The sequence below is a fragment of the Eleginops maclovinus genome, chromosome 16 (assembly GCF_036324505.1).
Source record: "Eleginops maclovinus isolate JMC-PN-2008 ecotype Puerto Natales chromosome 16, JC_Emac_rtc_rv5, whole genome shotgun sequence".
NCBI lineage: Eukaryota > Metazoa > Chordata > Actinopteri > Perciformes > Eleginopidae > Eleginops > Eleginops maclovinus.
Window position 1 is genome coordinate 10,276,064 of NC_086364.1, and position 14,981 is coordinate 10,291,044.

Genomic DNA, 14,981 nt, shown 5'->3' on the forward strand with positions numbered 1-14,981 from the left:
GATGTATGCAATAATATTTTATTTTGTGATTTAAAACTCTTAACTCCCCTTTTACTGTTTGATTAAAAGTATAATTTATCAGCATCAATGTAGCCTCCCTTAAGTATAAGAGTAAAATGGGCTAAGCATTGGTGGCTGATTATCGAAGTCATATAAATATTATATTATTGGATTATATTAGGTGACGCATTAATGTAAACCATTGCTCTGGAGAGTAACTGGTGACAATGCAAATGTTATGGTGTTAAAAGTACAATATTTACCTCAGAAGTAGTTTAAAGAAATACAAAATAGAAATACTCAAGTGCTTCAAAAGTTAACCTCAGAACAGTACTTGAGTATGTCTACACAAATAAAATAGTATTCTTTGTTGTTCTTCACTCGTGAAAAAAGTAAGGTCTTTTAAGATATGTAATGCAAGAATTACAAAAAATGCAGGAATAATAACCTATTAACGATGATTATTTAGCTATGAAACAATGTTATTAAAAATGTGGGCAGTTTGTATAGTATTTATACTTGTATATATATGCATTTCACAATTCCTTTTGAATAATTAAACAACAACAAAAAAACGGTTTTATTTTAGTTTACAGGACGCATCCGTCTTCAGGACCCAGAATCCTCCGCGCCGAGGCAAGATGGAAGAACCCAGCAGCTGCGGGAGAACAATGTTTTGGCTCTAGATATTGAAACGGACAGCTGAGGGTGAAAAACGCGAGCCAAAAGAGCAGGTCATGGTCCTGCAACGGTAAGAGCAATTCATAAAATCAAGTTGATCGACATATCCGGTCGGTGTAGCAGTCAAACTCGGGACGGGACAGACAACAAAGCGCGACGCTCTCACGTTAACGTTACCGCTAGTTAGCTGCTAAGTTAGCTGTCTCGGCTAGCCGGACGAGCATCATTGTTCGCTGGAGTTGTATGGGTCGTTTGTTATGGGTCATGCTGGTGTTGTCGTCCCATCACTTACAGTCGGTCCACTGCCAGGAAAACGAAGCCAACAACTTGGAGAATACAGCCAATAATAAGTACAAACAATGTAGGATAAGTATTTGAATGTATTTTTCAGGAGCTAACTAGCATTTGTCCTTGATCATTTCTCCAGCTCGCTGATTGTGTGCGTCTTGTGTAACGCTAGTGTGTAATGATATCTCTCCCTTAATCTTTAATTTCAACTAAAAAAGGAATAACACTTACTTTGATTACTTGTCTAAAAACAGAATAGACTTCTCTCATGCTTTTGTTGTTTTTTTCTGTTCATGTTCGCTCGGTTTTTGGTGTTCATCAAGCGCAAGTCGGCTGCTGTTATTGCATGGCCATATTAATTATTGCCTGATCCTGCATCACAAAGGAGAAGGGCCCCGCAAGAGTGGTTAGCCAAATGGTTAGCTAGGTAGCTAATTGAAAAGCGAACAAGCTTGGTAGTTTTTCTTAAATGCACGCAGACCACGGGGTCCTCTCAACGCTCGCTTTGTGTGCTTAAACCGATCCAACAAAGATGAAGTCAGTCGGAGTGCCGGTAGATTTACTTTATTTATTAAAAGTTTGCTTTTTGTTCGCCGGGTTGGTTATTTCTGCTAGCTCGCCATCAAAGCTGAAGGCATTTGTCAGCAGTCAGATGGCACTCATTAGCTGAAAGGGTCGTTCATGTGGCAGCCAAAGATTATTGTAAAGCATGATCAAATCATTTCATTTGAAATCCTAATGTAACTTCAGTGAACATTACAAATAAATAAATAAAATAACGGTTCAGAGTCACATAACCAACATTTGGATACCTGCATGCATCGCATTCATACATTTAACTTAATATATTCTCACTTTATACATCATTTTCAAATATCCTTATGAAAAATCACACTCAGAGCCTTTACAAAATATGCATTTGATTATCCCGCAGCTACGTAATTTAAACAACAGTCTTTCTGATGCAGTGTATGTGCACTCTCATTGGCAGATAAGCTCATGCAAATAGGATGACTGGGTCAGACAGCCCCATCAAACAGATTAACACCACTTCAATCCTCTCATTCCTCCTCTCATGTTGTGTCTAGCATTGAGCCACTGTGACCCTTTTGCCTTGTAAATACTGTAAACACAAAGTGCAATCATCTAGAGATACTTGTTGTACTCTGTATCCCAAGTGATGTCTGTTTTGCTTGTTTCCACTTGTAATTGTGTCAGACTGCAGCCCTTTTGTTGACCCATAAACCACAAAATGTAATCCGACTAAGCGCCCAGTAGTGAGATCAGAGGCCGTGACACTGATTCCTGAAGACTGAGATTAACTGGCTCTGTAATTGTTGTCTGTTGTTTATTATCTGTTTGTATCGTCACAGCTTGTCTTTCTAAAAGTGACCTTTTTTATTGTTTTATTATTAACTTCTACTGTTTGTTCCTTACAGAATGACAGTAATTGCCACCCTATAGTTTTCCTGCCCGCCGGCCTCCACCATGAACATCATTCAAGACAAACTAGGCAATGAATACCTGCGCTCCAATGGGAACATGGACTCCAATTTCGGCCCTGGCATGATAATGTTCAGCCACCTACCCCCGGTGACCAGCTTCACCCGGCTGGCCGCCCACTCCGTCATGCAGGACCATCCATCGCAAGAGATGATCCTGAAGAAGGAGCGTGACTCTCCTGACTGCAGCATGGGCATCCAGGGTGGGCGTATGGGGTGTGCAGGGGTGGGAGACTATGTTCACGCCATGGGTATTAAGCAAGAGAAGATGTCAGAACACGATTACCGCCTGCCAGTTTATCCTGGAGGGCTGGGGAAAAGCACAGAGCTGCTGGAGGTGACAGTCAGTAACAACCAGAGCCTGCTGGTGCATGAAATCAACATGGGCAACGTAAGTACCAATGAAATCAGAACATTGGTGGGGGGGAGAAGAAACAGAGCTGAAACAATAAGTTAAAAAAGTGATTGATAATTGACACATATAAAACTTAAACTTGAGGTCTAACATATATCATACATTATTCATAAGTTAATATAACACATCAGGTTCCATTCATAGAGATGAAGAACATGTGAAGTTCTCATCTACCTTTGTGACTACCACTACTATATTTTGCAGTAGATCCAGCTTGCTCATTGTCATTATAACAATATGCATGTATATACAGCCCCAGAAAAAATTAAGAGACCACTTCAGCATTATCATTTTCTCTTGTTTTATTATTTATAGGTATGTCTTTGAGTTAAATGATTTATTTTATTTTTTATTATTGTATTCTATAAACTACTGACAACAGTTCTGTGTTGAAATTCAACAAACACTGGAATGACTGCCAGACATAAAGTGGAACAGCCAATATTTTAAAGCCTGAGAGAGATGGTCCTGATAGGACGGGTGCAGAAGGGGATCTGTGTGAAACTGTTTATGGTGACATAAATCTACTGACGGCTTTAGATTCAAAAATATAAATGAACCCCCCACCCCCCCCCCGTTTCTCTTTCTGGGTAGAAGGGTGATGTCATACAGCTTCAGCATGAATGAAAACGTCATGGCAGAGACACAGCTGTCTTGTTTGAGGTTGCACTTCATTTCAGACGTCTTTTGTGCTTATTCAAATAGAAATACACACAGCCACACACTTCTAACAATAGCCTCGAAATCACAGGTCAACAGGGCTCTAGATGCAAATTTGTTGGAAAAACACAATGAATGATTGTGTTCACTGTGCCAGAAGGACCATTTTTATTTAAAAGATTTCATTTGAACATCCCTCAAATGATTCAGTCTGGCTCTCATTATTATTATTTTTTACTTTTTACTTATTTTAAATGAGCTCTACAGTCTGTATTTTTTGTCATACTCCCAAATTGTTGCATTTGCTCGCACACTGATGAGACATTTTGTTAGAAAAGTCACATGTTTTGCCCTATAACTGCTCAAGTGAAGCTGGGCTTATTTTATTTTGGCTATTCCTTCTGCTGTTTTTGCACTAAACGTTGAGCTAATTTTTAGAACAGCAGGTGCACCCACATGTACCCTGTCAGTCTCCATATGGCACTGAGTTGCAGCATGTTCACTGGTAAAAAATGGGCAATGCTGGAAGGCAAACATAAGCCAGAAAGGAAGCAATCAGGAACCCATTTTCTTTGGAATAAATACGCAACACAGATTGTTTGTGATCAAGTTTAATGAAAAGTATAACTCTGTAATGTCTAGCTTAGTATGCGATGTGTTCAATTTGTCCATTTCTTAGAGACAAGAGGTTAGAATCGTGGATAAGGGCTCCCATTGAATTACAGGCTGCTTATACAAAGAAAGTTTGTGAATTTAAGGCATTGTTATTTTATCCACTAGAACCACAGCGTGCACAATGGGTGCTCAGCGGACAATCACTACACTTTGTCCAAGTGTTTTGTTTGTTTGTGTGACCAAAAAAAACCTAAACTTGTTTGCAGGATAGTTTTTTATAGACTAAGGGCCTTAAGCAGCAATCAAATAATTTCCTTTCTGTGGCTCGCTCTCACGGCCCTCTCCCTCTCCCTTTGTCATCCTCACAGCTGCCGAGTCAGTTAGGAAAGGAGCCCACTGGGAGAAAAGGTCGAAGGTCAAATGGTGATGGACAGGAGGTTAAACCGAGAAAGAAGAGAAACGAGTTAAAGGTTTGACATAGACATCTGTGAATAAAGTCATTATTAAATAGAAACATAATAATTCTCACATACACACATTTTGAAAATAAGTTAAGACATTAATGTTATTGTCCAACAAATTAAGCAGAATCTGTGTAATAATGCTTTATATTTTTTTACCCAATATGAACGGATCCTTTTGATAAATCAAGGATGAGATAGAAGGCAGCTGACTAAACCTGACCCCTGAGTTTCTCTGTTATTGTTTCACAGCAATCAATGATGCTGGATGGAGATGGAGGCAGCATGTCTCCGGGAAACAAGCCTCACATCTGTGAGCACTGCGCTGCCTCCTTCAGAAGCTCCTATCACCTCCGAAGACACGTCCTCATCCACACAGGTATTGTACAGTGCTAGTTTTACCATGATGCTCATATTTTCTTCTTCTTGTGCTTTTTGATGTCAGGTCTTTCATTCATGTTTTTTGAGAAGGTTACAAAAAACAGTTTATCCACCTTTTATCCTCAGGTAGTTCTCAGTGTATTTGGTAAGAGCTCTGACGTAAGCAGTTCTTTTCACATCATTTAGATTGTTTGAAATGCTGCCTGGCCTTGAGCATCACAGATGTAGCATGTGCAGTAACATTAATTCAAAAACTGGAAGCCAAAGCACTGCCCCTCTTTATGCTAAGCAATTGTACACGGGGTATATCTTAGGATAATGGCGTGGCAGGCTGTACAATGTTCCCGAGTCTCGCTTTGATCTTACTGTGATTGAAACTTGGAGAACAATCAAAGTCAGCTAAAACAATTTTAAATCCTAGGTGCAACATGACACACACTTCACTGAATGTGAGATGATGAGCAGTTTTGTGACAAAGGCAGTTATTATGAAACAGGCTAGAGTTCAGCATTTCAGAAAATAATCTATCAAGTAAAGGTCATGCAAGATTGATCACTGAATTCTTTCTTTCTTTCTAACTTTTATTTTATACTCGTAGGGCATCATCTGCTAAAGTTGATTGATTTCAGATAATTTATTTTGAAAGTATATGATCAGGCTTAAGGTCAGGCACAATTTATTTCATTTTACTTCTTAGAATGATGATGCATCTGCTGTATGGTCCCTTTTAGTCTGGGCTCCTTTCAGAACTTGTTGTGGGGCAATAACAGTAACAAATACTGCATTAGACTAACAATATTAAATTCTTGAGGTTTTGAGAAGAAAGATCGAACTCAGACTTGTGTTAAATCATTAGGTTACCACTATTTAAAAAGGGATGAACACAATGATTTGACCTGTGAAATACAGTATAATCAGTTGCAATAGCTGTGAACACAGTGCTTTTCGTGAAGGATGTGTAAAGTCGGTCAATTTCATTATTGTATACAGGTGCTGAAACATGTTTACCGTATAGATCTCTGTGATTTTTCTTTTCAGGTGAAAGACCCTTCAGATGCAATCAGTGCAACATGAGTTTCATTCAGAAATACCTTCTCCAGCGACACGAGAAAATCCACAGCGGTGAGTTATTTAACGACGACCATCCTTATCGTATCTGATTTAATCTGAGTCATTGTGTGCTTCCAATAACGACTAACCTGGAGCGCTGCTGTTTTTGTAATGCAGGAGAAAAGCCATTCAGCTGTGACCAGTGTAACATGCGTTTCATTCAGAAGTACCACATGGAGAGGCACAAGAGGACTCACAGCGGAGAAAAGCCCTACAGATGTGAGACCTGCCAACAGGTCAGTGAGCTTTTCAGTACCATTATTATTTAATGTAATATTTTATAAATCAAAAACTTTAAAGGGTGTTTACACACAGTGCTAAATTTTGAGAGAAAGAATAGTCATTTAAATGATCCATTTCATGCTATATTATGACCCAATGGTTGTTCATTATAAATGTTTTCTTTTTGTTTTACCTTATCTGCCCATGCACTTTGTCTTTTAAGAAAGATTGACATTGATAGCATCATTTTAAAATTATATTTAAAGAAATGAAATGAAATAGTGCTTGGAAAACAACTTAGTCTTTAATCCCTTCTTAACCCTTTGGAATCTTAGGGCTAATTTGGCCATTTTCAGGCTACTTTTCTTTTTTTGATTTGTCTTACTAAATCCCATTAAGAAATGTTTAGCATGTCAAAGTTTGTTACCTTTTTTTTTTTTAGGACAACCTCACCTATATAAGCTGGTAGTTATTTTTTTTCCTTTTGACATACTATATGAACATTAAAAATGTAAAAACGGATTCTGAAAATGATATTGTTTTATATATGATATATATTATAACATGCACAACTAAACATTTTGAAAGCTAGAAATGTATACAGGGGATGTAATTATGATAATGTAAAAGTTAGATTTTTAGGTATCATGAACCTATTTACAAATGTTATGAACAAATAGCCGGTGCATCCATAGGCGTTTTTCACTCATTACTCAAAGTTAGGTCCACCATGACACAGATTACTGTAAAGTATTTTATCTTCAAAACTGTTAAGTCTATCTAACTACATCTATAATTCTCAATGTTTGTCTGTCACTTTTCTTCAATCGCTGTTTCTCTTCGTCTCCGTCTGTCTTCGTCTCTCTCGATCTCCCGCCGTCTCTCTTGGTCTATCTTTCGCTCTCGATCTCCCGTCGTGTCTCTTCGTCTTGCTTCGCCTCGCTTCGTATAGCTCCGTTTACCTAAATACCTCCCCCCTCCTTGGTAAATGCATCCTGTTAAGCAGGATCTAAAGTTTCCAGCGTCTTTTTCCGCTCTGTAAAACGATAAAATACGGCGAAGATATTAAAATATGCGCTTCCATTTTTCAAACTTATGAGTGCTTGAAAAAATATTATTGTATAAACTTTAAACCATCGTATCTACGTTTTTACTGGGTCAATTTGAACGAAACAAAGACTGGCATAGAGTTTCAAGCCAGTACTTTCGAGAGAAGCAGCCGGCAATGTTGTCCGGACTGTTTTCATGCAGCGCCGTCATGAACATTTCACGTGATCTGATCATGCCGGCGTGATCGTCGACTCTTAAGGGTTAATGTCTGCAGTCACTGTTTAAAGTATCTTGAAATAAAACATTTGGTGTTGTTTCTTTCAGTATTTTTCTAGGACAGACCGACTGCTTAAGCACAAGCGAACCTGTGGAGAAGCCATAAAGAAGGGGCTGGATCCCGGGATGATGGATCTGGGTTGTGTAGACTTGGGACATGGCAGCTATGGAATAACTCAGGGAAATATGGGGAATACTGGTAGGAAGAGAGGGAGGTCCAAAAATACTGGAGAGGGAGTGGAGCGAAAGAAAAAGAAAGGGGATGGAGGAGGGTCTCGGGAACAGCACATTCACGGGGCTGTACCTGGGGGCTACAACATCCATGATTACTCTGTTGAGAATCCAACTGTATCTTCCTCTACTGAGCCAGGACCCAGCATGCAGCAGGGCCACCACGCCCGGGCTCCAAAGATGGCATTCAAGAAGGCTAATCGTAAAAGCCTTGAAAAGGGGGGTTTGGGACAGGCCAAAGCTGACTCGTTGGAGCAGAGCGGGGGCATGGATAGTCTTGGCCTCATGCAAACCAACGGGGCTAAAGCAGAGCCCACCAGCAGCAACTATGACGACGCCATGCAGTTCATCAAGAAAAGGCGCTACCTTCACGCAGCAAACAATGTAAACTCAGCAGGGCCGGGGGTGGTTGGGATATCCAGCAGCGATTATGATGTCGGCGTCGGCCACTTGTCTTCCCAGCAGTCTGTAAATCAGGGTGTCGTTTCCAGCGCCATGGACAGTGACGCTCCTCTTTGTCTCGACAAGTCGGGCATCCCCGACGAGGTGCTGCAGAGCATCCTGGACCACTACACTCAGAAACCTGAAGGCTCGCACCACGACATCCACTTTGACATTGGCGACCATCACGTGGATCTACACCCTGTCTCGATAGACGGCACTGACATTGGTCACAGCGGCACTCCCAGCCCGCCTGGAGAGAAGACCGTCATGATGCACGAATACTCACGCTTCCTGCTGCAGGCTTTGGAGCGTACCAGCCACAGTGCCAGCTTCCCTCTGGGCCCTGGGCCTCCCTCCTCAGGACCGTTCACCAGTTCCCACCAAGGAACTCCCATCTACGCTGACAAGAACATCTACACTACGTCCCCAATGGAGTGTGGGTACGGCCAGTCGGTGGCCTCGCCTTCGCTGCCCTCCTCTGTGCCAAAGTCTCACTTTGCGATGCTGACGGGATCCTCGCCACAGCACAGCTTCCACCTGAGCGGCCTGGAGAACTCCACGCACCAGCAGCTCACCCCTTCTCAGGAGCTCACCGACCAGATGGAGAAGCAGCACTCCTCCACTCCCCCTTCCTATCAGATCGGCCCATCTGACCTGAGCCGCCAAAAGGAGCAGCTGCCCGGCAAGAACGGCACAGTGGTCTACCCTCTGGCCCCCTCGCAGGATCTGGCCTCTCTGGACTCCTCCAAGCCTTCCTACCAGATAGAAAACTTTGCCCAGGCATTTGGCTCCCAGTTCAAATCAGACAGCCGTGGCTTGTCTTACGCCACTGACTCTAGCGGGGAGGTGGATCACAGGATACGGACGCCTGTGTCTCAATTCTCAGGGTATAGTAGTTTGTTATCTGATGTCAATGAGCCAGTAAGTACAGGTTCCAAAACTACAACAAGCCAAAGCTACAGATGAGAGCCTGAGAGGGAGAGAACACTCGTTAAAGTTGATGTTCTTATTGGAATTTTTTTAGTGCTCCTATTTTATTATTATTATTATTATTATTATTATTATTATTGTTATTGTTATTATTATAATTTTTTTTTAACTGTCATCTTTCTTTTAATTATACTGATGCTCTATTTTTGTGCCCAGTCCTCTCCCAACAATAAGCCTGCAAGGCTTCTTGCAAATGCAACTTTTTTTTAAGTCTCTGGTATTTTTAAATTAAATATGTATTTACTGTTTATTCTTGTCATATTAGTGGCATTAGTTCTGGTCAAGAAATCTGAACTGAAAAAACTTTTACCATGTGGAGTTGCACCGGACCTTTTGCTTTAACAATGAGCTGAAGTGTTTGAGCAATCAACTTTACAATTGTAAAATAATAATGAACATAACCATGATGGCAGGGAATAGCCCAGAGTCGAAATCGCAAAAAAAAGTTGTCTGTTACAAGGTTTAAAGTATTACTCAGGAAAAAGTGAAAAAGGAGAAGCCTACGAGGTGCAGTGAGCGCTCTTTTCAGAAGTTACCGTTTGCTACTTCAAAAGAGGATTTTTCTTATGTTTTATTACTTGTTGAATGAGTGTGACATAAACAGACTGCTGCCAGCTCACTTGAGCACTGAAAACACTTTCTACTTGGCTATATAGAGATTATGGTACTTTCGTGTCAATGTGAAACTCATGTTTTCTTCAATAAGGGCCATATATATATATCTATATATATATTTATAAGAATATATATATTAATGTAAAAACAGATTTAATCATTCTGGGGAACTGCCAGTTGAAGTAGAGGAAGAATGAGGGCGGATTTGGGGGGTAAATGTTGTCCTTGGTATATTTTTTGGAGAGCAAAAGTGATGTTGGGCTTTTAATTGGCCAATAGAGGTTGCTGTTGGACAGTGATAGAATGGCCTTCCCCTTTTCCTGCCCCCCGCTTCTTCCTCGGTTCTCTTATTTCTTTAAAAGAATCCAATTAGCACTTTGAGCCGTTTTTTCTTACATTGCGTAAAGTACCCTGTCAGATCAAGGAAGCTCAAACATCAGGAATGGACTGGCTTTTGGACAGAGACGTGTTTGGGCAAATGCAGAGGGGGTTTCTGGGTTGAACATATTTTCGGGGTGAATGATGTGGATACCCTTCGTTTGGGTGACATGGTTTATATGGGGATAGGGGGAGGGGGTTGCCGGGTTGATATGGAAAAGTGGGATTTTTCATTCACATTTTCTTTCTCCTTACTTTTAGGGAAGGTTTAGATTGGGAGGGAGGGGGGGGCTTTTAAAATAAAGCAACATTTAATCGGGATAATGTAAATGTAATTCAACCTCTAGTTTTAGTTTTGACTTGTTACCCAACTTAGAAGCTTTTGCTTTCTTATTGAATTTGATGACAAATGTGTTAGTGATCGAGTATTCCTTAAGCTGTTACTGAGAGGCAGCCCTATGCATTACGAGCTAAAAAGGTGGCTGACCCAAACGTTGGAAAGCGTTTAGATATTTCACGTTTGCTGGCATTACCAAGCATATTTGTCCCGTTAGAAATTGGGTGCCTATTCCTGAGCAGTGCAGGTGCAAGATATTGTCTAGTAAATGTAAAATGTCATTCTGCGCTGATTTTTAAATGTATTTATGCTGTACGATTATTTTGTAAAGACAACAATAAGTACGCAGTCTTCCATAGCAACTGGCCTTGAGTGCTGGAAATGATATCACTCTGCTGAATGAGTCTTTGAATTCCTTTATGCCCCAATGGCCTGTTGTTTTAAGCAATCATTGAACATGGCAGAGAGAATGCAATGCTGTCATATGTTAAATAATATGTTGCCATGCTGAACGGTTGAGGCATAAACAAGAAGTCGCCTCACATATACCTCATATCACAGTAACCCAGGGACGAAGGAGTGAAGGTTTGATGTATGCAGCAGAGATGCTGTGGTTTGTGTGTAAAAATAAGTCATGTTTCTGTGTGACTACTTTTAAACATTTGTGTCCCTGACATTTATGTGACCCACTAAGACCTGTTGCTTTAGGGTTTCTGTAACTGTCGGATGCCAACCAGTGTTCAGTCTCTTCAGTTCGACCTCTCTCCTCCAGATCTGATTTGCCATATTGTTTCAATATACTTATTGTTTACAAAAAATGTACAAAACACTAAATCTTAAATGAACTCTGACCCTTGTATACATTTTATTTTAGTATATTTTTTCCCTCTTTTTTTTTTTATCACCGCCAAATTTTGTAGCTGATATCTTGCATTTTTATTTTCTTCCAGCTTCTTGTGACATGTTTCACAAGACTGTACTTGTCCAATGAATTTAAAACTGATTAGGGAGAAAAAAATAAAAAATACTGTTATCAAGAGCTGTTCTGTCATCCTTTATGTGAGGAGTGCTCATAATCATGTTGATGCATATTCATGTTGACGCTGAAATGAGAGTATCAGAGGCTGTTTATGGGAAACTGTCCCTCGCTGCATGTGTTTGGACATCCATTCATGTTTGGTTGCATATATTACGGGTTTAGTGTAGCTGTGTTTATTTCCACCACATGGTGGGGTGGTGTTCTAGAAGTGAAAAGTCCTGAGTTATCAAACCCCTAACAGCCTCTATTATGCTTAGGTGCTTATCTAGTCATTATGAATCCCTTTGAGCAACTTTGTCGCTGTTTTATAGATTTTTTTATTAAGAAAACATGGATTTAAACTGCATCTCTGCTGGAATTTCTATAAAGTTTTAAATGCAGGCCTGATTTACTGATAATTACAACACCCATTGGCTCATTCAACAGCTCCTCTTTGGATTCAAACAAATGTTGCAAATCTTTTTTCTTTTTAGACCACGACTAAATGGACTGTATGCTTTACATTCACTCACTCACTAAAATCCAAACTCACTTCATAAAACTGAGTGCAATACGAAAACTAAAACGTCATTTCTAAATGAGTTGTTCCCTGTTCCAGTTTTACTACATTTCCTCCCGTTTTGAGGATTTTAAGAGCACAGAAAGTACATCACCCTTATTTTTTCTTTTCTTTTAATTATGTCCTTATAAGATTAAAAGCAAAGGTTTGTAGTTGTGTGAACATAGATTATTTAAGCAAGCCACTGGGGGAAAAATGAACATGTATATACTGTATTATTCATTTATGGCAAGTCTTACTGAGTCATTCCCACACTACTACTGTTTATGAGCTCACAAGAGCAAATGTGCAAAACAAACACAAAGGATAATAAAAGTAATATTAAAGCAGGCGTTGAGTGTCCTAGATACATGTAGATGTTTCAGAGTTATACAATAAATATCGATATAGATATTTCTTAAGTCCCCTCTATCAAACCAGAAAAGCTTCAAACAAATTTAACTTTTGATATTCACATCAATGATTTCATATTCTTCAATTTCCATTGATCATCGCTTCAGGGAATAATGTTCTTCCTCACAGTAATTCAAAAAGAGAAGTAGGTTGTCTTCCTGTCCTCACAGAATGAAATCTGCATTTCATGTGTGTTTAGCTTTCAAACACGAACTTGTAACTCTTTCTGCAGCTTCTGTTGTACACACCCAAAACCTGCATGATTCATGGCCAATCCCATTTTGTTCAGTCAATAAATAACAAAATTTAATATTGACCCTTGTGATGGTAATATATTTTGGATATCTCATTTCAAAACTTTTCAGATGTTTGTGCATCATGAGTCAGCAACGATAAGCCCATTTCTCTCATTGTTTAAAAATGAGGAAGTCATAAAAGTTTTAAGCAAGAATGGTCAAGGTGTGACATGGGGATTTTATTAACTTAACAAACACATAGTTGTGATGCCAAGATGGTGGCAGTAAAACAGTACGCCTTAATTCCTGAGCTGAAAGTGTAAGAGGTGTTTTTGGTCGAACACAGTACAACAGAAGCTGAGCTAACTCTGAGGGAGGCAAACTGTTATTACTGTTATCAGAGGAGGCAGGTCTGCTGACAGAGCGGATGAGAGAGTGACGTGAATATGTATTCTTATCTTCAAAGCTGGGAAGAAGCTACATCTGGGGTTGTGTACACAGAGAGATAGCGAATTGGGAACAGCAGCCATAAATATAGGAGGGAGTTTCATTGCTGTAAAATGAGGCATTAGTTTAATTAAATACAGAATGCAAATAAGTCTGATTAGTCACACTATTGTAGGCAAAGACTATTTGATGGATTACTGTTATATTCTCCACATATATCCAGAAGATGACTCCTACTGACTTTTTCTATCGTGTCACCAGGAAATTGACATAAGCAACACTTTTCAAGACCTATTCCAGAAGATAAATTGCCAGGAATTTGTTTTAGACTTTAATGTCCTTTTCAAAATAACAATAAATTCCAATTGGTTGTCCCTTCATCATTTCCGCTATTGCCATCATAGGTCCAAATTTGTATGTATATTGAACCTTCTCATCGACCTCAGCTGTACTTTCTGTTTATACAGCTGATAAGAAAATGTGAGCATGCAACAAGAACATGATCAACATTATACCTGCTCAACATCACAATGTTAGCTTTCAGATTTTAGCAATTAGCAAGAAGCACCACTGTGCTTTAATACAGCCTCACAGAGCTGTTTGCACGTTTGCTTGACTCGTTATTTTATATTGGGATACAAATATGGTTAACATGTTAAGACTTTTAAGTGGTTCACTTAACATTGGGTCACCTTTAACCGATGTTAATAATTATAAAGAAAAACTGAAAATATTTGCTAATCCAAAAAACATCATTATTGAGCAGGGCAAACATTTAGCTCAGAAACCTGTCCTTAAATAAGACACTCTTGTCAAAACTAAAATTCATCTTGCCAGGCTGAAAATATCAACACATTGGAAAATGTTCAATGTCCCAAAGTATTTGCATGAGATGAGAGTGAGGTCAGCTAGGTGTATGTATTTGATACTGCTGAACATTTGTTATGTCTCTTATGAACGAGTGTCCCAGAGCCGAGCCACAAAAGCTGTGCTATGGCAACATAGAAAAAGTGAGGATATAGTTTGTGAATTTGTCTAGAGAAATGTTTCATACAAATATAAATAGTTGAATTAAATGTATTTGTAAGAAAGGAGTTTATTTTTGTGTAAAGTGTTTTTCTTATTATAAGAAGTAACAGTTTCATTTAAAATGATCATTTTCAAAATGTAGAAAATGAGTTTGCATCCTGAGCACTTAACACTGACTAATCCAATTAACGTAAAACATTAATGATTCATGTTTTAGCTCCTGATTAAAACACATAAAAATAGTGTCTTTACGACAAACATGTCCTTGATAAGCGTTCAGGATTCTTTGATGTTGGCTGACAATCTGTTGGGCTTTCAACTGTATTGTTTTAAAATATACACGACCACAGTGGTAGTTCTTCATTTGATATAACTGATGGTATATACAAAGTCAAACGTATGACTTTAGTTACAATGGTAGAGTTGTAGAGCTTATCTTATTTAAGTTTATCTGAGTTTGAGTTTCCCAAATGTAATTTTATATACTGTTAGTGTCAAAAACAAAGGGTGTGATGACAATATTCCACAAAGGTTAAGTAAGTAGAAAACACATTTGTGATTTGATAAACTGAACTTTTAAGCACCCAACTCAAGTAGAACAAATAACAAGGGTCTGTTTGCA

General features: G+C 39.2%; 1 protein-coding gene across 1 annotated transcript; it reads left to right on the top strand.

Moving 5' to 3' along the window:
• The first annotated feature begins 617 nt into the window (after positions 1-617).
• znf281a (zinc finger protein 281a) lies at positions 618-11,693 on the top strand. Its single transcript, XM_063904784.1, has 7 exons — positions 618-751; positions 2,409-2,862; positions 4,530-4,631; positions 4,875-5,001; positions 6,042-6,125; positions 6,231-6,349; positions 7,710-11,693. Exons 2-7 carry the CDS (start codon positions 2,458-2,460, stop codon positions 9,300-9,302), a joined length of 2,430 nt encoding a protein of 809 aa, XP_063760854.1. The 5' UTR covers positions 618-751; positions 2,409-2,457; the 3' UTR covers positions 9,303-11,693.
• Positions 11,694-14,981: the final 3,288 nt, after the last annotated feature.